We start from the raw sequence: 22,231 nt of genomic DNA, 5'->3' as shown, positions 1-22,231 counted from the left end.
TGTGTTTTATTTTGTACTACAAACTTTATTGTCAAATGTTTATATTACATGAGGTAACAAACCTCTGGAGAAAGTTACAAATGCAGTGCTTCAAGAGCATCGAATTAACAATAATACTGAGTCCATTTGCTTTCTTACAAAAAACAGTAACAGAACGCACAATGAAGCATATGATAACGAAAAATTTATGGGGAATTTGAAAACGTGTGATACTTGGAAAGCTTCGATGTTGGTGAAGCACGAAAACTTATAAAATAAGTGTTTACAAAACTAAATACAACATTACAAATGATATCTCTTGATGCACCCGGCAATCAGTCACGGTGCCAACTACACTTCCTATAATCAACATGTCTAAAACTCCAGGAAATAACTTCTAAAAGGCACTATAACAATAAGGAGGTATAAATGTCCACATTATATCTAGTGCAGAGATTTATGTTTTAAAATCTATAATTTAAAATTACTCTTTCATTGGGTTTAAAATAAAAAATATTTTCGGTAATCATGGAAACTTGAACTTCCATTCCTCGCTAGGAATATATTATAGTCCATTATATGCCCTTATCCATTTATGACTGGGTAATTTCCGAAATCGTTAAAATAAATAATGTTTTCAAGAAAAACAATGTCCTATCTGTTTGGGAGAATAAATGCCGAAATAACGCAAACACAACATGGTTAAAAAGATTAAAACTATGAAATATAATTTAAGTTTACTATGAAAGTGTAAGTCACACTATCCTATGCGTGAAATCGAATAATGTATTCATTTCAATCAAATAATCCACGGTCAAGTCGCGTGACTTAGCATAGCTTGTTCGCTAAAACACTGTTTATCTTCTCTAACGCGTATTTGAGATTTGTGTACAGTTTCTTATCACATCCATGTTCTTCTATCGTCGTGAATCGGAAAGTTCTGAAGTTCTTTTCTACGTCGATGTAAGTGACGGCTTGCATCAATGGACATAATATAATCTTTGTGTGGTCTTGGAAGTTAATCTGAGGAAATACCATGTATCATTAATTACACAAATTATGGTGATATACATATCCTGCATAACAAAAATGCATTGTTTATAAATAACACAGTTAAGTCTAACAAGAAAGCAAGAATTACAATTATTTTTCAATTATAAAATTTAAAGATGAGTTATTCAAGATGCCAAAATGGGTATTTCTTTTTACTATTAACCCATTGAGCCCCGAACGGCCCAATCGGTCCACACAATAGATTTTCTATTGTGTCTGTGATTCCGGGGCCTGAGTTATTAAAATTAACTTCAATTTTAAAATATTTAAAACTGATTATCAATTTTAAATATTTTAAAACTGAAGTTAATTTTTAGTAAAAAGAAATACATACCCATTTTGGCATCTTGAATAACTAATCTTCAAATATTTTCCAATACAATCAATATATCATAACAACCAACCTGTAAGGTTCCATTAGTCAGGTACATGATGACGGCGAGCGTGGTTCGGAACCACTGGTGCAGATGCGGCAACCGGGACAGACCGTCACTCTCTCGCACTGGGACGGACGCACCTGCAGACAGACAAACATTATATTGTTATATGTTTGATATAATGTAGTTCATCTATACTAATACTAGCTTTCCGCCCGCGGCTTCGCCCGCGTTTTCAAAGAAAAACCCGCATAGTTCCCGTTCCCGTGGGATTTCCGGGATAAAACCTATCCTATGTGTTAATCCAAGTTACCCTCTATATGTGTGCTAAGTTTCATTGTAATCAGTTCAGTAGAACATATTTGCGTGAAAGAGTAACAAACATCCATACATCCATACTTACAAACTTTCGCCTTTATAATAGTAATAGGATTTATAAAGCTGAATAATTTGTTTGTTTGTTTAAATGCGCTAATCTCAGGAACTTCTGGTCCGATTTGAAAAATTCTTTCAATGTTAGATAGCCCATTTATCGAGGAAGGCTCTATATCATCACGCTAAGACCAACAGGAGTGGAGCACTGCGGGTAAAACCGCGGGGCACAGCTAGTTATTCATGTTTCAGCAAGTCTTTTTTTATGTAGGAGAAGGAGGAACTTACTAAGTTAATATGTGTACTTTTTTATTATTTATAGTTAGGAATATAAATTAATAATAAAATAATCATTTAAAAAATGACTCGTGTATATAGAGAACTGAGAAGTAACTAGCTGCCCGAGTTTAACAAAAACGTTTAAAAAAAGATTAGCCGAATTGCCCTTCTCGAGTTTTACGCTTAGTAACACATTTAGCGATTCATTTTTATTTAAATAGATTACAATAGACCAATGTATGATTTCATTTTACACAGAATTTAGATACCCACCAGCTTTCATGAGATGTTCAGTCATATATCTCCTGAAGTATGTGAGGAGTTTCATCTTCTTATCGAGCTCTTGTGGATATTCGCGCATCGTCATATACTGCTCCTGGCCCTGCCGGTTGATGTAATGCACGTTTCTGCAAGTTTATGAGAAATTATTTTACATAACAATGATCTCGAAACAGTTGTTATTACTTTCACATATAACTTGATTAACAAGCGATCAGCTGTTTCGAAAGCCTAAGTGGCTGCTGAAGGCAAAAAAAGAGATTATTTGTATATTTGTCATATTAAATTTTAAATCGATAATCCACTAAGCAGATTTTTAAAAATTCTTTCAAAGACAACTGCATTATGAATCAGCAACAATCAAACAAGCTACAGGAGCAACAAAAAAAGGTTTGAGATTTAGTGTCGGTCCATTAGTTTAGATGCCTTATACCAGAGCAATTTATAAAAATGCCCATATTATTACTTTATTATTACTCTACATTATAAACATACCCCCGTGGCTAGAACAAGATAAATAAATAAAAAAACAATAGTCGATGTAGTCCACCCACTTGCCGACCCAGTTTATATTGAAACAAATATCCTTACACTCCATGATCAGCTTGGTGGTGTCGTTGAACATGACGCCCACGCTCTCGTCGCACAGCTGGTAGCCGAAGCCGTACTTGTCGCTGTAGTCCACCCACTTGCCGACCCAGTTTATATTGAAACAAATATCCTTACACTCCGTTAGCGAGCATGATCAGCTTGGTGGTGTCGTTGAACATGACGCCCACGCTCTCGTCGCACAGCTGGTAGCCGAAGCCGTACTTGTCGCTGTAGTCCACCCACTTGCCGACCCAGTTTATATTGAAACAAATATCCTTACACTCCGTTAGCGAGCATGATCAGCTTGGTGGTGTCGTTGAACATGACGCCCACGCTCTCGTCGCACAGCTGGTAGCCGAAGCCGTACTTGTCGCTGTAGTCCACCCACTTGCCGACCCAGTTTATATTGAAACAAATATCCTTACACTCCGTTAGCGAGCATGATCAGCTTGGTGGTGTCGTTGAACATGACGCCCACGCTCTCGTCGCACAGCTGGTAGCCGAAGCCGTACTTGTCGCTGTAGTCCACCCACTTGCCGACCCAGTTTATATTGAAACAAATATCCTTACACTCCGTTAGCGAGCATGATCAGCTTGGTGGTGTCGTTGAACATGACGCCCACGCTCTCGTCGCACAGCTGGTAGCCGAAGCCGTACTTGTCGCTGTAGTCCACCCACTTGCCGACCCAGTTTATATTGAAACAAATATCCTTACACTCCGTTAGCGAGCATGATCAGCTTGGTGGTGTCGTTGAACATGACGCCCACGCTCTCGTCGCACAGCTGGTAGCCGAAGCCGTACTTGTCGCTGTAGTCCACCCACTTGCCGACCCAGTTTATATTGAAACAAATATCCTTACACTCCGTTAGCGAGCATGATCAGCTTGGTGGTGTCGTTGAACATGACGCCCACGCTCTCGTCGCACAGCTGGTAGCCGAAGCCGTACTTGTCGCTGTAGTCCACCCACTTGCCGACCCAGTTTATATTGAAACAAATATCCTTACACTCCGTTAGCGAGCATGATCAGCTTGGTGGTGTCGTTGAACATGACGCCCACGCTCTCGTCGCACAGCTGGTAGCCGAAGCCGTACTTGTCGCTGTAGTCCACCCACTTGCCGACCCACACGAGCGGCTGGGCCGCCGGGTCGCTCAGCTCGTCGGTCAAGTATTCGGGACGGCATTTTAGCTGTGGAGAATGATTTTTTTTAAATAGAATAAAAAAAATGTATATCTCACACCTTGGTTGTAGGTGCGAAATAGAGAGTAAAGTGCGAATTGTGCGCAAAACTATTGGTATAAATGTTGGTAGATAGAAATTACCAGTATTGTGGGCAATAAATTGAGAAGCGTCATTCTCAAGAATAGAATTTCTGGTGAAACATCCTGAGGTTTCCATCTGATGCGACTAACAACTATACACAAATTCTATAAAGTATAGACACACAATACATAAGTTCTATGAATGAATGATTCCACTTCATTTCACACCAATACAAAACGCCACGCCCTCTTAATACGTTTACGCAAAAAACTTTCTACAACTCTCACCTTGCTAGTAAGCAACGCAGCGAGCTGATCGCGCAATGCAACGAGGTTCTGTCTATGCGACGTGGGCTCCACCGTGCGCGGCTCAGCCGCCGGCGCACGCTTCACCGGCGAGTCCACCGCCATCGCTTGGTCTACACATACAGAGTATTATTTTTATAAATAAATTAATCATGTCGTAAAAAGTCTGTAAATCAATGAATATCTTACCTTATAATTTTTCTCTTTTCATTCATTCTATAGAAAAAAAGAACGTGTGTGCCGAGCACATGTGTCAGAAGTGAAACTTCTTTGACAAGATTCAAAGATGCCAAAATCGTCGCTTTACTCCATGACGCGACCTTGAAATTTTATTCTCAACGCGCTTAAAGATGTTTCACTTCCAGAGGCCCGAAATTGAATATCCTTTAGAAAAAATCCAAAAACACTCCATCAATCGGTGGTGAGGCACGACAGCGGCAGTGCGGCCGGCATGATGCCCGCAGAGAGGAGCCTGGCCCCGAGCGAGCGAACACGCACCGTTGCTGTTGACCTCGTTGAGCGGGCGCCTGTGCAGTGGCCCGCCCTCCACCAGCTGGTCCGTGCGCGGCGCGGTGGTGAGGCACGACAGCGGCAGTGCGGCCGGCATGATGCCCGCAGAGAGGAGCCCGGCCCCGAGCGAGCGAACACGCACCGTTGCTGTTGACCTCGTTGAGCGGGCGCCTGTGCAGTGGCCCGCCCTCCACCAGCTGGTCCGTGCGCGGCGCGGTGGTGAGGCACGACAGCGGCAGTGCGGCCGGCATGATGCCCGCAGAGAGGAGCCCGGCCCCGAGCGAGCGAACACGCACCGTTGCTGTTGACCTCGTTGAGCGGGCGCCTGTGCAGTGGCCCGCCCTCCACCAGCTGGTCCGTGCGCGGCGCGGTGGTGAGGCACGACAGCGGCAGTGCGGCCGGCATGATGCCCGCAGAGAGGAGCCCGGCCCCGAGCGAGCGAACACGCACCGTTGCTGTTGACCTCGTTGAGCGGGCGCCTGTGCAGTGGCCCGCCCTCCACCAGCTGGTCCGTGCGCGGCGCGGTGGTGAGGCACGACAGCGGCAGTGCGGCCGGCATGATGCCCGCAGAGAGGAGCCCGGCCCCGAGCGAGCGAACACGCACCGTTGCTGTTGACCTCGTTGAGCGGGCGCCTGTGCAGTGGCCCGCCCTCCACCAGCTGGTCCGTGCGCGGCGCGGTGGTGAGGCACGACAGCGGCAGTGCGGCCGGCATGATGCCCGCAGAGAAGAACTCGTGCTGCAGCAGCTTGTCCACCGACGGCCGCAGCGACGGGTTCGACTGCAGCTGCAGCACGATCATCGACGCGGCCGGCTTGCGTAGCGCGGATGGGATCCTGAAATATGCATGTTAGCTCAAAAACTACTCGATTTTAAACATTTCTTTGCCATTAGAAAGCCCAGGTAACATAACAGAGGCTATTTTTCATATGACACAGGGCAAACAACTAGTTTCTTCTCTCAGCCCTGCAAAATATACTCATTTATTGATAACAAAGAAGGGAAGAATTAGTTCATAGATTTAGATTAGTTTATCATGACAAATGAAAATTAAAATAAAAAAGGTTTATTAGTAATGTAATTTGACTTAATTATATTCCCAATTACACAGAAAACCATGATCATCATTAACAGTAAAGGCTACATTATTTTATAAACAATAATAAATCAATCATCATTATTGCGTTCAGCTAGTTCGTCTCCTTTTCCCTGAATAACTTATCCAATCTTACTTATTCCTCTTCTTCTCTTTATCTCTTCTTATAAATACAACAAGCCTTAACAAACATGTGAAACAAAACATAATAAATGGATGAAATAGTTTTTAAATGATTTTGCAATGGTACAACACATGGCGTATTGCTTGTGTGAAGACACATGATGTCCTTTAGTCACATGGAAGCATTCCACCACCTTAACACTAATTGTAACCTGTATCGTTGATTTAGAGTATTATCGTTGATAACTGCCTGTGCATATCGGGAGCCAACTGATAACCAGGGACCAGAGAAACACAGCTGAACCGCTAGGTCTAGCCCCGTTCTAAGTGACAAGGTACAAGTTATATGTTGATATAATACATAAATTATACTATAATGCTATTTTATAAAAAAAAATTAAAATACTGTTAGGTAACTTAGAAAAAAAAGTATGTGGCGAGCACACGTGTCAGAAGTGGTGTCAGAAGTGAAACTTCTTTGGCAAGATTCAAATTACCAAAATCGTTGCCTTACTCCATGACGTGACGGTATTGCCATGACGCGACTTAGAAATTTTACTCTGAACATGCCTAAAGAAGTTTCAGTTCAAAATATAAAGTATGTATTACATAGATAAGCTTTTATGTATTAGAAACTTAAATAAACATACACACACTATAATCTATATAGCAATGATGTTTAGTAAAATGTGGTGATTTCTTACCTATATTCACACTTCTTAATCCTCTTGTAAGTGTCCTGTAGTGTGGATGTCTCAAACGGCGGTTTGCCAACAAGCAGAGTATACATGATGCAGCCCAAGCTCCAAATGTCTACTTCAAAGGAGTGTCCCTTCTTTGTCAATATCTCAGGCGCTATGTAGTTTGGTGTGCCGCATACAGTCTGCTTTCTCTCTCCTAATTTATAACATGGGATGGTTGAATTTCATAAGAGGATATTTTTTCATAAGGTATGAGATAAGAGTAAACAACAACAGCATTAATAATTTAAACTGTTAATGTTTCAAACAAAAGTTATGCACACTTGATGTTGTTACTTATTAATTAAAAGTTCAACACTTGATTTGGATAAATAATATTAGTCATTGAAACATTCTGATTAAACACAAATAATAATTTAAAAATTTATCTGCTGTTAATGTCTTACCTTCATATTCAATTCGGGCGGCGAGACCAAAGTCCCCAATCTTAACATGTAAATCATCGTCTAAGAAAAGGTTTCCCAGTTTGAGATCCCTGTGAATGATACGCTTATGGTGTAAGTACTGGACACCCAACAGTATCTGGTGCATGTAGAATCTTGTCTCTGGCTCCGTTATCGCTTTTCTACGTTTGTGTAGTTCCATCATAGACTATAGAAATATTTTGGTTCGTGTGAGGAATATATTTATAAGACAAACATATAAGAAGAATAATAAAATAGATGGAATTAAAAAGTGAAGTATGAATGTAGAAGTATCATATAAGTTTTAAGTTGGTTTTTAGATAGATAATGACTCTTTATTCTATTCATATTAGAAATTTAAGTGTTCCAAACATAATATTATTACATTAGAAAAAAAGGCACAGTAAAGATAATTTTTGACAAAACAATTAAAAATTATTAAATTATAATAATACTTACCCTTCTTTTACATAGTTCCAAAATAATATAAATATTAAGAGAGTCTTCGAAGAAGCTATGGAATCCAACTACATGTTTATGTTGAAGCGATCTATGGATGGAGATCTCTTGAAATGTTTTTTCTTTCTGATTTGATTTTACTAGAAGCTTTTTGGGAACAACTTTGCCAGCCCATACTTGATTAGTGGCTATATCTTGTATTTCATAACACTTTGCAAAGCCACCCTAGAAAAAACAAATCTCTATAATTGTGAAAAAGTTTACCTAGTACTTTTAGCACAGCTTAGCACATGTTTTTAACATATTTAAAATAAGAGATAGGTAATAAATGTTGAGTTGAAAGAAAAAATATTAATTTTAAGTTTAAATATATGCAAATACTTTTAATATTAAATTGTATGTATATGTTTGAATCAAGTTAATTTTACTTTAAAAACTTGTTTCAATAGGTACCTGTAACAGATGTTTAACACCTGCCACTGGACTAAAAGTTAAATCAATGATTTTTCGAAGATATTGATAATTTTACCACATTTCTGAATAATATACTGGAGTAACTATATTTAAATAAATAAAGCGTGCCCCATGGGGTCCTATCTAATGAAACAAACATAAAAATATTGGAGTAATCGTCTTTAACGGTTCATGTATTCAAATAGTTACAGCAATGTTTTATAGCTTAAAAGTGTGGAAAGCTATCTTATAATAATATAATAATTAAAACTGAACTTAATATGAATAAAAGCATAGTTTTAAGTTATAGTGGCAGTTGAAAATCGAATGTGTTGGCGAAGATGCTAACCTCGATGATAATATTTTTTTTGAAAATTCGTAATTTGATGCAAATATACACGAAGGAACATTTCTCAACTTAGATAAATTAAAGGATAAAGAAATTGATAGTAAACATTAATAAACTTACCTTTCCAAAGAATCGTAATCTTTGATATGTGCTGTTTGTTTGGGGATCATGTATGATTTCTGGTATTTCTTTCTTATCATCTTCTTTGATTGATGCCATTATATATAAACTTAAAATAAAATATAAATTAAAAGTCAAATAAAACAATTAACAGCAAAGTTATAATACGATTGTTGACACATTAACAAAGGATAATTTCAAACGGCAAAACGTTTGAAATTAAAATCTGTTGCACTGAATTTTGAAGTTTGAACGGTTTACATGAATAGCCAATCATAAAATAGACTAGTAATGTTACCATAATCAAAAACTTTATTTTTATTGAATTTATTATTATTGAAAATAAGCATAATATTATGGATAGTAAAAATATTTCATGATAAATATGACAATATATTAACTTTTAGTATTAATTCAACAATAAAATAAAATTGCCTAAACATAATTTCTTAAAATATCAAATATTGTCAGTGGTGTCGTGGAGCAAGAACCATTGACAATAATATCACATAATATGGCGGCCTTGGCGGCAAATTTAAAATTTCAATAGATTTCGAATTTCGTTTACATATTGTAGAAAAAAAAATAACACCTTATTAACACAGTTGACAGATATATACCTACGTACTTAAAACATACACATAATAACTTATTTAATTTGTTTTGCAAACTTCTACGAGCATGGCAAGTTTTTAACATAATATTTAAAATATTATTAATAGATTAATATTAATTACAAGCTAATTTTTCCTATACTTTACTTGATTCGTGTTTGTTTTTGAAAATAAAGTATATACATATTAAAAGACACCAAAATTATCGCTTACTCCATGACGTGACGGTTTTTCTATGACGCGACCTTGAAATTTTACCTACTCAAAATAGACACGAAATGATATTAGGTATAAGTTTTGATAAGTACCTAAATATTCGTCGAATGTTAGTTACTATTATGCTTAATGCTTATCCTAGAAACGGGAATAAATAAAAAATATCGTGAGTTAAATTAGCGATAAATATTTATCAGAAGCTTTGAACTTCCTGCAAATCTGTTTATATTCAAGTTGTCTGCTATTATTGTCGCAGTCCATATAAAGCAGTTGATTCATTTGTATCGACCTACTTACTGTTTTCTGTTGGATTGTAATTTTTTGTTCAAATAAGTTCATAATTACTTAGTGAAATAGATAATAATTATATAAGTATTATTTTCAAAAATGTTTCCTTTTTCATATTGGTGTTTTTTATTTTTTGTGACTTTGGATAACGGAGCATCTCAAGTTATTATGACTACCGACGAGTGTAAGTAAAAAAAAAAACATCACGTGCGAAAGTTCGTTAATGGCCGTTATTTTGTTAAAAATAAACTAGACCATATTCATATAATACTTAATGTGATATTTAAATCAGATACAGATTAGAATCTTTAAGTTATTGTAACCATCTACATAGATATATGCATTTTTTGCATAGATTATTTAATTTTTCAACATTAACTGCGTGCCTTGTAAAATAAGATTTTTTAGTTTTTATTGTGTAGGTATATTTACGGATACCCGCATTTTATAGAATGTAGAGTATGGAGAATAGACTAAGTTTGTACAGGTAACAGGTAGGTAGATTCACGGTTATTGCAATGAGAGTTTCAGTAGATAGATTTCGCAATAGCATTTATATGTAACTAGTTAATTACAGTCATTGTTGTGCTTAATGAAAAACAATATTAAAGTTTAATTACACTTTAACTAAGTACGTAAGTACTTAAAAAATACAAGCCCTTGTTTAATCGAAATAATACATTATAAATACTCTCAAAATTTTATATGTTCTGTGCTCTCAAATAAGTCTTAAATAATTTGGAAAATCCAAAAGTGCACGCCTCATAATTTTTTTTTAATAAATATTTATTAATTATTATTTTTGTTTATTTAATAACAATTAAACCACATCGAATCAGACCCTGAAAAATGAAAGGGTTCTATTCCTGAACATACTCAAGCGTAAGAGAAAAAAAAAGACTCGATTAGTAAAGTGTTTCGGTCGCTATCGTGTTAACAAGAAAAAGGATCCGCACATACAGACACACGGACGTCCAAGACAGAACTTTTTTAAACTGTTTTTTAACTAGTTTAAATAACAAAAATGACATCAAAAATATCATGAACGTTAAAAATAGTGTTTTTTCTTAATATGTGTGTGTATGTATTATCTTACAAGTGCAATGTATGATACATAAAGACATTTTAAGTTTGAAAAATCAGATGTTTTGCGCGAAGTGACAGTAGTACCCACCTCAACGCTTCGCTTATGAGGCGTGCAATATATAATAAGAAAATTAATAACTTTTAAAATTACATTTTTTAGGGGACATGAAAAGAACAAAAAATGGAACCCTTATAAGATCACTTTGTTGTCCGTCTGTCTGTCTGTCTATCAACATCCTTTTTCTCAAGAACGTGAGGAGTTATCAATCTGAAATTTATATCGAACACTGTAAAAATTAAACTATATCGCATAACATCAAAAGATGTAACCGTAAATACTGAAAATTTTAAAGTCAAAAAAGTTTTAGTAGAATAGAGTGTTTTAAAAATTGCTACTGTAAACGTTTATAAAAAATGTCTTTATTAATCAGTGTTTATATATTATTATTTATTACTCATAAAATAACTACATAACTACTTCTTAGTACATTTTTCGTCACAAATAATAGGTATATCTATAGAGATATACTATTAATAGAGAGTAATAGTACTCACTATATAAATTGAATGTTAACACAACACCAAAAACACAACTTAAACATAACCCTCTTTCATCACTTCAAAGTAAAAGGTAATTAATGATAATTATTATCTAATATTAAATTACGCGATCAGTCGCGTGCCTTCGCATCGCGTGAAATGGCTCTCAATTATTGTTCTTCGAAACCGACATTTCTGCATGGTAGTAGTAGAGGTCAGGATATAAAAAACGTAGTTGTCATGGTAACATCAAGTGCTTTGAAGGACGTGCGTAGATAACTCCATTTGACCTTGATAGCGATAAGGAAATACAGGTATCATCATGGTATACGAAACTTGGAATAGGATAACGGTTGTGTTAGGATAAACGTTTACATTTTGGGGGGTTATTTTGAATTATGTAGCGTCTTTTAAATACATAATATTATCTACATGTCATTGACTCATGATCACTAATTCATTACTTCTAAAGTAAAATAGTATACTTACATTCATAAACATCTCAAGGTTGTTGTCGGGTAAGGTGTTGCAAAATTGTAGGTCTTCCTAGTAATTTAAAATTTTGAAATTTAATTCTTCGTGAATCACTTCTTACTACTATGGAAGTTCTCTAACTTTCATAGCGCAATGTACCTCTGCATTACTTTTAACTAAGTTTAGTCTACCAAAAGTAGGCTACCAACTTACCACCGACCTGAATAAGTATTATGCTGAATACAGCTTTTGACCCTGTCCATCCATTAGATAATTTTATTATTCTAAGTTATGATGTCGCTGTTACGTTAGAAATTTCTAAAATTAGTTTCTCTACTTTATTATGCATGTTATTTTTATATAAACCTGCCTCTTGTATCACTCTCTACTTATTTAAGAAAACCTATATCAAAATGCTTCGCGTTTGTTTTACCTTTATCTTACCTACCTATCTAGTGATAGTAGATAAATATGTAGATACTAAGTAATTATTGTTTTGTAACTAATTGCAATTGGAATGTTTATTTATCTTTTTGGGAAACTCCAAATGATGTCTGAGTAAAGACATAATAATAGATTTATATTGCTTATTTATTTATAGTGGAAAATCACATAAGCCCAGATGATTTACGAGAATTTATGAACTTTCGCACCGACGTCACCACCACTACCGAGTCCAACGTCATGGAATACGCTGATGTTGAGGTATTTGTAAAAAATATATTATTACAAAGATTTGTACACGTTTTACCAATAGAAAAAACCTATTATGTTATGAGTTATGACGAGACATAAAAAAACATAAAATTAAACATTTTAAAATATTCATCCATATTGCTAAGTAAATTTTTTAAATTCTTAATATTATATTGGATATTATATTAAATTCACACAGTTTTTTAACATAAGTAAAGAAAAGTCAGCATCCGTATCTATATGCTCTGATAAAAAATAAGAAATAAACTTTTTGAGGTATTTCCTCAATGTACCTAAGTACATAATACGAATGTTAATATTTTATTACTTAAAAATGTAAAGAGATTGGTTGGTACTCGGTAGCAATATTGAAAAGTTAATAATACAAATTATAAATATGTTTCTAATATATTATCTACATTATATTTAAGGACACGACAGCAAAGCTCCCAGTACCAAAAGTAGTGGATTGTTTCGGTCTAGGTGCCTTGATGAATCAGCTATGGTTCCTCAATATGAAGCCAGCTACTTCTGACAGCGTTAACACACATTTCTATTTCTCATCCAGATTACGACCAGAGAGAGTGCAGGTATTTCGTGATTTGATAAAATATATTTTTTTGTGTTTGATTTTCGCGAGTTCGATGCGAGAGAATTTAGAAATTAAAGACTTTAACGGATTTTAATAGCGATTTGTTAATTTTATAAAAATATTTTTTGCATTAAATATTGACAGTTTATATTTTTTTATTTAAAATTTTCCCATACGTAAGCAACTGACCATAAATTTCCACTTTTGTCGCGCCTTACGATATCCAATATTCAACTTGTATGACTAAACATAAAACAATTTAGTTCATTCATACTTCATCATTAGTAGGAAAAATAAACAGAGTCAAGTTCGTGAAATTCTTGTACCTAATTGCACTAGACAGGTATAATTTGTTTACAAATAATTGAGGATTACAAAATGAGCAGTAAGCCAAACTAATTGTATTGCATCATGCAATTTCTAAGCAATTACTAATCATTTTACTTTGACCATCACCTTGGTGGTAAAAATTTTATAAGGATTGTTATTGTATTTAAATATTCCAAGAATTGTGTAATATTACCTATGTATCTGGTTTTCACTTTGAGGAATTAGTTTTTTACTTATGAGTAAGGTGATTGTGCTGTAGTTAGTCACTTGCATCCTTTCATTTTTATTCCTTATGACTAATCGGAAAATATTTTTAGAGAGATAATGTAGTTCGATTGAACTTGTATTGTATAGCATATAGCACATGTTTGTTTCCGTATTTGATTAATCAAGTACATCGAAGGAGTCGATCTTTTATCTTTATTCGAGCTACTAGCTCGTTTTTGCTGACCAACCACTTTTTTAATATTTTTGTAGTCATTCCATTCGTTAAACATGTTGAGAGAATATGTTTAAGTTTTTTTAAGCAAATTTAGTTACTTGTCTATAAATTTCTCTATATAAATAATTATAGGCACACAAAGATGAAAATGCAGTCACTTTGCGGATTAAAAAAAAACGCAAGTGTTGCATTTATTTTGTGCTTTTTATCCGCTCTGACATAGGATATCCTTATCATTTCTCATTCATTGTTATTGAGATTATCTTTATTAATATATTGTTTATTTTTTAAATAAATTCGTGTCCCGATGCGTGTCGGTATAAGGTATTCCAAAATTGCTCAACCGACATCTTTCAGTAAGCTAGAATTTGCTTCAGCTCTAAATTTTGTATAGATTTTGTGTGTAAAAGAAGAACGAATCATGGTATGAAGATCATTTGCTAAACATAAATTTAAAATAAAAATAAAAATGTTTGTCTATGTTTTTAATTACAACAATCACTAAGTAAACCGTAAATATGTGTTTCGAAGCACACAGACTGAACTCGGTTCTATCTGTAATGTTTAAATTTATAGCGACTTTTTCTAACTTATTCAAGGTATATCCAGGGGATCAATTCGGCTTGGAATGGGTAGATTTCGATCCAGCTAGAAAAACAATAATGATTGTCCACGGATTCATGAGTCACAGTAATGCGTCGTGGGTTCGCGATATGACGAAAGCATTTTTATACTGGGTATGTACTATATGTGTATTTATATTTAATGTTTACATTCGTAAAATGGTCATGGTCACAATATATGCAGTGTAAGTAGTTATAGCAACCTTTCGAAAATGTGCTTTTGTGCATAAATAAATATCTCATATAGAGATACTGAATATTCTATGTATATTATAATACTTTTAATATTCCTCAACTTAGTTGAGTTATGTTGACGAATTCTGTCTGAAACGAAAATAAATTTCATCTTTAGGTACTCTATACAAAAATTTATGTACTTACAAATTGTTATCTGGAAGAAATATGTAACATGTAAATCGTTTATACCTATACGAACTTTATTTGGTAAAAAGGGGATTTACGGAGTGTCCCGGGGTAATAAGCTTGGACCCAACGTTTTCCTGATTTATATTAACGACTCTTACTATAAAACTTGTAATATTAAAAATGTGATGTACTTTAATCATTTTACTAAGAATTTTAAATTTATAATAGGCAGATGTAAATGTGATAGCCGTGGATTGGAGCAAGGGCGGTAACACATGGAAGTATTGGCGAGCAGTAGCCAACACTAGACGAGTCGGCTCCGATACAACCGGGTATATTCAATTCAATTCAAAATTCTTTATTTGGAACATAAAACAAATATTTTAATGCTTACAGTTCTCATAAATGATGATTTCAAATATTTCGATGATACATACGATTGTAAAAAAAGCCTTTGATTTAGATCTTTATTTTCATAGATTTCAATAGCCATTCAAGAGCGTATACGCACTATGCGAGTAGCCGCATTGCGGGTAGCCGTCCGGCTGACCGCAAGCACAATTATGTACGGAATATTCATTTCTATGCGCACTGTGCGGTCTGCGGTAGCCGCATCGCAGTGCGCATAGAAATGAATATTACGTACATAATTGTGCTTGCGGTCAGCCGGACGGCTACCCGCAATGCGGCTACCCGCATAGTGCGTATACGCTCTTAAGAAGAACACATTTATAGTCATAGTAATTTATATTATAAAGACGAATAGTTTAAACTTTTTCTATTTTATGTAATAAGATAATATTATATTCTATTTATTAATTTCGGTGTGAAACATTGATTCTTTCCATATACATTTTAAAACTATCCTTGAAAAATTTTTAGGAATACAATTTGAAATTAAAGATATTAGAATTTTCGAAATGAGCAACATTTACTTATTTGATGTTACTTTTGATTTTAGCTTCATGCGACAACTGATAGCTAAAAGTGGAGCTCGTATTAAGGACTTCCACTTTATCGGCCACAGTCTGGGCGCGCACATTGCATCGTATGTTTCTTACCATTTGGGCAGAGTCGCGAGAATTACAGGTAAATTAATAAAACAATTATTTACTTACAGTATTCAAAATTCAAATTCAGTTAAATAAAAATAAATCCAAATCATAATACCCATAATTTTATTGTTTGAGAAAAAGTTGTCTTTTTTTATGGATGTCCTGGCAGAACAATTTTTGCAGGTTCATCTAGTTTCTTATTAGTATATGTTTAAGATAGAAAAGAAAAGATAACTTCTGAGTATCAAAAACAATCTTCAATATTTCTATTCTATTTAGATTCTGCTCCTTTTAACAATGGCGCTTTGCCTTGAAGAATTCTATTATAAACTTTAATTGCAAAGCAAAATGGAAGAGATTTTGGTCTCTGAAGGAAATTGTAAAATCAAAAGATCACAGCATGGCAATAAAAAGAAAAGTATTCAACACCTGTATCCTTCCTTGCATAACCTATGGCTGCGAAACATGGTCCCTTACCAAATACCATCGAGAAAAATTAGCAAAGTGCCAGAGAAGCATGGAACGGAGCATCACAAGATCAAAAAGGCAAGATCGAATCAGTAACCTGCAATTAAGAGAGAAAACAAAACTGACTGATATCCTGGAAAGAATAGACCTCCAAAAATGGAGATGGACCGGCCATATGTTGAGATCTAGACAAGAAAAATGGAGCCAAATTGTGACTAACTGGTATCCAAGGGATGGCAAGAGAAGTCGAGGACGTCAACATATGCCGTATGCGCTGGGAAGATGAGCTTAAACTTACCGCGGGACCCAATTGGAGGAGAGTAGCCAAAGACCGGAAACAATGGAAACTACTGGAGGAGGCCTTTGCCAGAAGGCACACTGAGCTGAGAGATATTCTATAGGATTATACATAAAAATCACTAAGAAAATTATACAGTCAAAAAAAAAAAAAGCCATCCTCACCCAGTTTAAAAGGCTAAATAAATAAATAAATAAATAAATAAATGCCGAGCACACATGTTAGAAGTGAAACTTCTTTAGCAAGATTCAAAGATACCAAAACCGTCGCCTGATATACCGTTATGTCATTAATGACGTAACGGTATTGCCATGACGTGACCTTGAAATTTTGCTTTCAACGCGCCTAAAGAAGTTTCACTTCACTTGTGTAAAACTTTGTAATGTGTGTATGAATAAATGTTTTTTCATTTTCGTATTTTCGATAATATTTATTAACTGGATTCAGGTCTAGACCCAGCTCAGCCCTGTTTCGGTGATTCAAGTCGTGTGGAAAGATTAGATGACTCGGATGCAGATTTTGTTGATGTCATCCATACTAATGGGAGGCTCTTGCAAAAGATTGGCTTTGGGTTACCGGATCCTATAGGTATGGTGTTTTTGGGACTAATGTTGAAAAATAAATAGTGAATAATATAACGGTTAAAAATTTGTAACACGGTGACTTTGAAACAAAAATTTTGAAAACATTGAAATTGAAAAACCTTATCAATACCTCGATTTTGAGTCGGGATTCTAACAAGTCTTTTGTCGTCTTTCACTTTGAATTCGATCGATTTTTTCTTATTATGTATTTAATTTTATTAAATATAATTTACATTACTGTGACTTTCTGGATTATGATTTATTACATACTAGTGGTCCGCCCCGGCTTCGCCCGTGGTACATATTTCGCAATAAAAGGTAGCCTATGTCCTTTCTCGGGTATCAAAACATCTTCATACCAAATTTCATGAATATTGGTTCAGTGGTTTAGGCGTGATTGAGTAACAGACAGACAGACAGAGTTACTTTCGCATTTATAATATTAGTATGGATTTCATTTATTTAAACTAAATATTTGATAGTTTTAATTTTTATATCTCTAGACTAGAAATCTATTATTTATTAATAATGATGATGATAATATGTAACTTCTTATGATATGTTGAAAGATTTATTTATTAACTAGCGGTCCGCCCCGGCTTCGCCCGTGGTACATATTTACGTTTTCTCTACATAAAAACCATCCTCGTACTTCAAGGAATATAATAAAAAAAGAATTATCGAAATCGGTTCAGCCGTTCTCGAGTTATGCGCTTACCAACACATTTTGCGATTCATTTTTATATATAAGACTAGCGGTCCGCCCCGGCTTCGCCCGTACATATTTACGTTTTCTCTACATAAAAACCATCCTCGTACTTCAAGGAATATAATAAAAAAAGAATTATCGAAATCGGTTCATCCGTTCTCGAGTTATGCGCTTACCAACACATTTTGCGATTCATTTTTATATATAAGAAGATAAGAAGAAAGATAAGAAGAAGATACTGGTCAATAATTTACAATATTATATTTCCAGGACACGCAGATTTCTATCCCAACGGCGGTATGCAACAACCGGGCTGCGTTAATAAGACTAATTCCGTATGGTCCAAAATATTGCCTATCTCACCTTCACGTACGTTAATATTTTATTTATAGGACTCATTTATTTATATTATGTATTCTTCACAAGAGATAATAAAATAACTGTAGGAAAAAAGAGCCTGTGTGCCGAACACACGTGTCAGAAGTGAAACTTCTATGGCATTCAAAGATACCAAATTCGTCGCTCCCCATGACGTGACGGTATTGCCATGATGCGACCTTGAAATTTTACTTTCAACGCGCCTAAAGAAGTATCACTTCAAAAAAAATACAATCTTTATTCTGTTTTTGGGAAGTAAATTGTTGCATAATACAGGATTTTCGTCGCTATGGACGCGACAAAGCCGACATTTGTAACATAATTATTGAGAGATCAGTAAAGATTTATTTTTATTCTATTTTGAAATTAATTTTTATTTTTTGTTAATAAAATTAGAGAATGGGGTTGCTCACGGAATTTACCCTACGTTATATACCTACTTAGTTATTTATAAGGTTGTGTACGCATTAAAAATATCTTCAAAAAATGTAGAGCATACTAACAAAATTATTTTATTAATTTCGCCAAGTTAAGTTTTGCTATTGAATAATCTGGTTCAATTTTTTTTAATGAAAATTTTCAAGAATAGAATTGGAAGTCAGGGTCTTTTCGTATTCTTTAATTTTTCAATATTTTCAAATAATATATAGTCAATATAAATTGCCTTTTCAATGTTATAAACACAGATCACAGAAACTAAAGGGTTATAAATATAAAAATATATTTAAAACAAATTAGGTCTCCAACAAGCAATATGCAGTCACGGGCGAGCATACGTGCTATTCACAGAGTCGCTTGTGAATGGTAATTGCACTTTCAGAGCATTTCGCTGGAATATGACTTATGAAGGGTATGTACGGAACCTATTTATTTATTTAATTAGTTTTTTTGGGTTATTATTTATAAATTAATGCAAGTACAAATTTATAATAATTTGAATTTACATCTATATACATCTCTGTAGTATGTAGAGCAACATAATTTTAAGCTAGTGCATAGCTTCTATCGCGGGCCTTGAGCGCGGGGACCGAATCCAGAAATTTAGTAACGAAAAACCTCACGCTCCCCACTCCGATGGGCACGGAGGTGTGGCTTGAAGGCATGCTATGCTTTACCGTGGCAGTCCCCGAGTGCCACACGTATTTTTTGTTTTTTAAATGCTTTCTTTTTTATGTATAAATGACCGCTTTCATTTTTTTTCTATTGAATATACATGCGTCTATTTGGGTTGATGTATACTTTTTATATTCGAGTATTGTTATGAGTATATATTGTTATTGAGTATATAATTAATACATCTTTAAAATTTATTCTTGATTTAATTGTGTTCTTCTCATTTTAAACATTTTTTTTAAAACACTGTATTTTTTTCAATTAAGCGTAAACGCAAGTTTGGTAGCGGCGTGTGACAGACAGTCGTCGTGCTCTGAAATGGGCATCAATGCTATGGGCGGGGAAAACGGGCAAAAGGCGAAAGGCGCTTATTTCGTTCTTACTACCGCGCAGCAGCCATATTGTCGTGAGTGTTTTCTTTAATATGAATATTTTGGAAGTGAAAATTCTTTAGGCGCGTTGAGAGTAAAATTTCAAAGTCGCGTCATGACAATACCGTTACGTCATGGAGTAAGGCGACGATTTTGGTTTTTTTGAATCTTGCCAAAGACGTTTCACTTCTGATACGTGTGCTCGGTACACATGCTATTTTTTATGATTTTTTAGAGTATGGTGTTCTAACATGGTAGGTAATTTGGACAAAAATTTAAGTATACCTACCATGATTTTGTTTGGTATTCGAATTTGGTAATTATTTATTCTATCCTCTTATTTTGCGCTTATCCACTTAATCAAAAATAAAGTTAGTTATATTAATAAATAAAATATTTTATTTGTATGTTTGTTTTATTATCTGTAGCTACAGAATGGCAACGCGCGCACCCTCGTGCGGATCTACTCCGCGATTTACGCTTCGGCTTTAGAATAGACAGGTCGGTACGTTTGTACAACGTCACCAATTCTTATGGTGACCCACTACTCGATGTCACTACTACGCCCAAGAGCTGGTTCAGAAGATTCATAAATATAGGATAAATAAAAATAAAAAGACGGGTTGCACTCCGGGAGTGCCGGCAGAAGTGAAAACTTGATTATTAACGTTGAGCATGTTTGATATTTTGGAATGGTATCCGTCTTACGCTTTTTCGATCAGGCCACGTGTCCTGACGCGAGTTTTTTTAATTTTTATACCCAACGTCGCTAAAGAAGTTTTCACTTCAATAAACTCTATGACCTAAACAATAAAGACTAGTTCTGTGTGCGCAATTTATTTTTATATAATTTTTTATTAATTGAAACAGAGCGAGCTGACTGCATAGAATTAAAAAAAAAAACAACACTTGAGCAATTTTTACACAGGTCGGCTTGTACAAGGTCACCAACTCGTATGGGGACCCACTCCCGAAGATCTGGTTCAGAAGATTCATAAACTCTATAAACTAAACAATAAAGACTTGTTTTGCTTGCGCAAATATATTCGATATTTGAATTTTATTAACTCACAAGAAGCGCACTAGCTGCATAGAACAAAAAAAAAAAGAAAACAAATTCGAGAAAAAATTTTTAAGCGGCTGTTGCGTGTGTATGTTTTTCGTCGTTATCGAAATTTAAATTGCTGGATGTTGTTTTAACTTTTTAATTTGCTTCATTGTTCATTTGTTAATGTTGTTATTATTAGATAGCTATAAAATAAAGAGTATTTAAGTTTTTTATTTTCCTAGCAAAATATTTTTAAATAGAATGAAATTTTGGCTGTGTTATGTGTATTTTAATATGTTTAAGTTATTAATTTATTATAGATTGATAATATTTATAATATGAAATGTATTAAAAAAAGAGACACGTTCATAACATTTTTGGAATAAAAATAAAATTTATAGTTTATTTAGTAGAAAACAAAGAAAAAACTTTATAATACAAGTTTAGTTACCTCTACCTTTTTTCTTAAAGTTTATTTAATCATTGTACATAATATTTCAATGTAATTATAACACGTAAAATAAAGGCAGGCTAAAATTAAGTTTTTTACTTATTCATTGATGTTTAAAATATATATATAAATAGAATTAAGGGTCAATTGAAATTATATTTTTTTTAATAAATTTGTGTTTTATTTTAATTGTAATCCCTTGATTTGAATATTGTGTATATTGTGATATATGATGGCGTACAAAAATGGTGGTCCACAAAGTCGGAATTTATTTTTATTTTTCGACAGTTGCCGGGGTAAATTTGGTCATTTGATTTTATACGGCATCTGTGTCATACTATTTCTATACTACTTTTTATCAATTATTCCGCAACGCCGTACAAAAATCATGGAGACAAAGGGAGAAAATCTCTACCTGAACCTTCGAATTCTCATCTGCACTCAGGTGGACAGCTTACAAGTGACGTCATAGTGCTGAATCTTATTATTTTATGCTCTTATATCATTCTAGATAGGTTAGGTGGTGGGTCAAATGACCCATAATTTTTTCAACACGGGCCTGTAGTCTAATAGTAAACACTATAACATTATAGTGACACATATTATTATACATACGTTTACACTCAATTACTCGACGATTATTTAATTTAATTAAATGATGATTTGTTGTATTTTATATGTTAAATTTATAGGAGGTGACTATAAACTTACCGCGTTTT

General features: G+C 34.5%; 2 protein-coding genes across 6 annotated transcripts; one reads left to right on the top strand and one right to left on the bottom strand.

The window, feature by feature from the left end:
• Positions 1-11: 11 nt before the first annotated feature.
• polo (Serine/threonine-protein kinase polo) lies at positions 12-11,672 on the bottom strand. Of its 5 annotated transcripts, XM_090119945.1 has the most exons (11): positions 8,771-8,909; positions 7,849-8,073; positions 7,372-7,576; positions 6,929-7,121; positions 6,437-6,547; positions 5,612-5,841; positions 4,480-4,610; positions 3,936-4,117; positions 2,334-2,467; positions 1,437-1,549; positions 12-1,002 (listed from the first exon to the last, which is right to left on the bottom strand). In XM_090119945.1, exons 1-11 carry the CDS (start codon positions 8,867-8,869, stop codon positions 808-810), a joined length of 1,818 nt encoding a protein of 605 aa, XP_089976071.1. In that variant the 5' UTR covers positions 8,870-8,909; the 3' UTR covers positions 12-807. The 5 variants fall into 5 exon arrangements, 1 of the variants encoding a protein (XP_089976071.1); XR_016458611.1 differs by lacking the exons at positions 12-1,002; positions 1,437-1,549; positions 2,334-2,467; positions 6,437-6,547 and adding an exon at positions 11,530-11,672 and having other exon boundaries at positions 3,979-4,117; positions 4,996-5,841; positions 8,771-8,879; XR_016458614.1 differs by lacking the exons at positions 12-1,002; positions 1,437-1,549; positions 2,334-2,467; positions 6,437-6,547 and adding an exon at positions 11,575-11,670 and having other exon boundaries at positions 3,979-4,117; positions 4,996-5,841; positions 8,771-8,879.
• On the top strand, positions 9,764-20,617 carry LOC149909848 (pancreatic triacylglycerol lipase-like). The gene is made up of 11 exons (XM_090119947.1): positions 9,764-10,072; positions 12,590-12,693; positions 13,116-13,274; positions 14,648-14,785; positions 15,266-15,369; positions 15,999-16,126; positions 17,306-17,446; positions 18,422-18,520; positions 19,268-19,379; positions 19,909-20,048; positions 20,448-20,617. The coding sequence occupies exons 1-11, from the start codon at positions 9,988-9,990 to the stop codon at positions 20,615-20,617; spliced, it is 1,380 nt and encodes a 459-aa protein (XP_089976073.1). The 5' UTR covers positions 9,764-9,987.
• Positions 20,618-22,231: the final 1,614 nt, after the last annotated feature.

Source organism: Colias eurytheme, chromosome 3 (genome assembly GCF_061535395.1).
Source record: "Colias eurytheme isolate Ceu_HAF_F1 chromosome 3, ilColEury1 Martin Lab GWU primary, whole genome shotgun sequence".
NCBI lineage: Eukaryota > Metazoa > Arthropoda > Insecta > Lepidoptera > Pieridae > Colias > Colias eurytheme.
The sequence above is the reverse complement of the archived record's forward strand: the minus strand, read 5'-3'. Positions and strand labels throughout refer to the sequence as shown.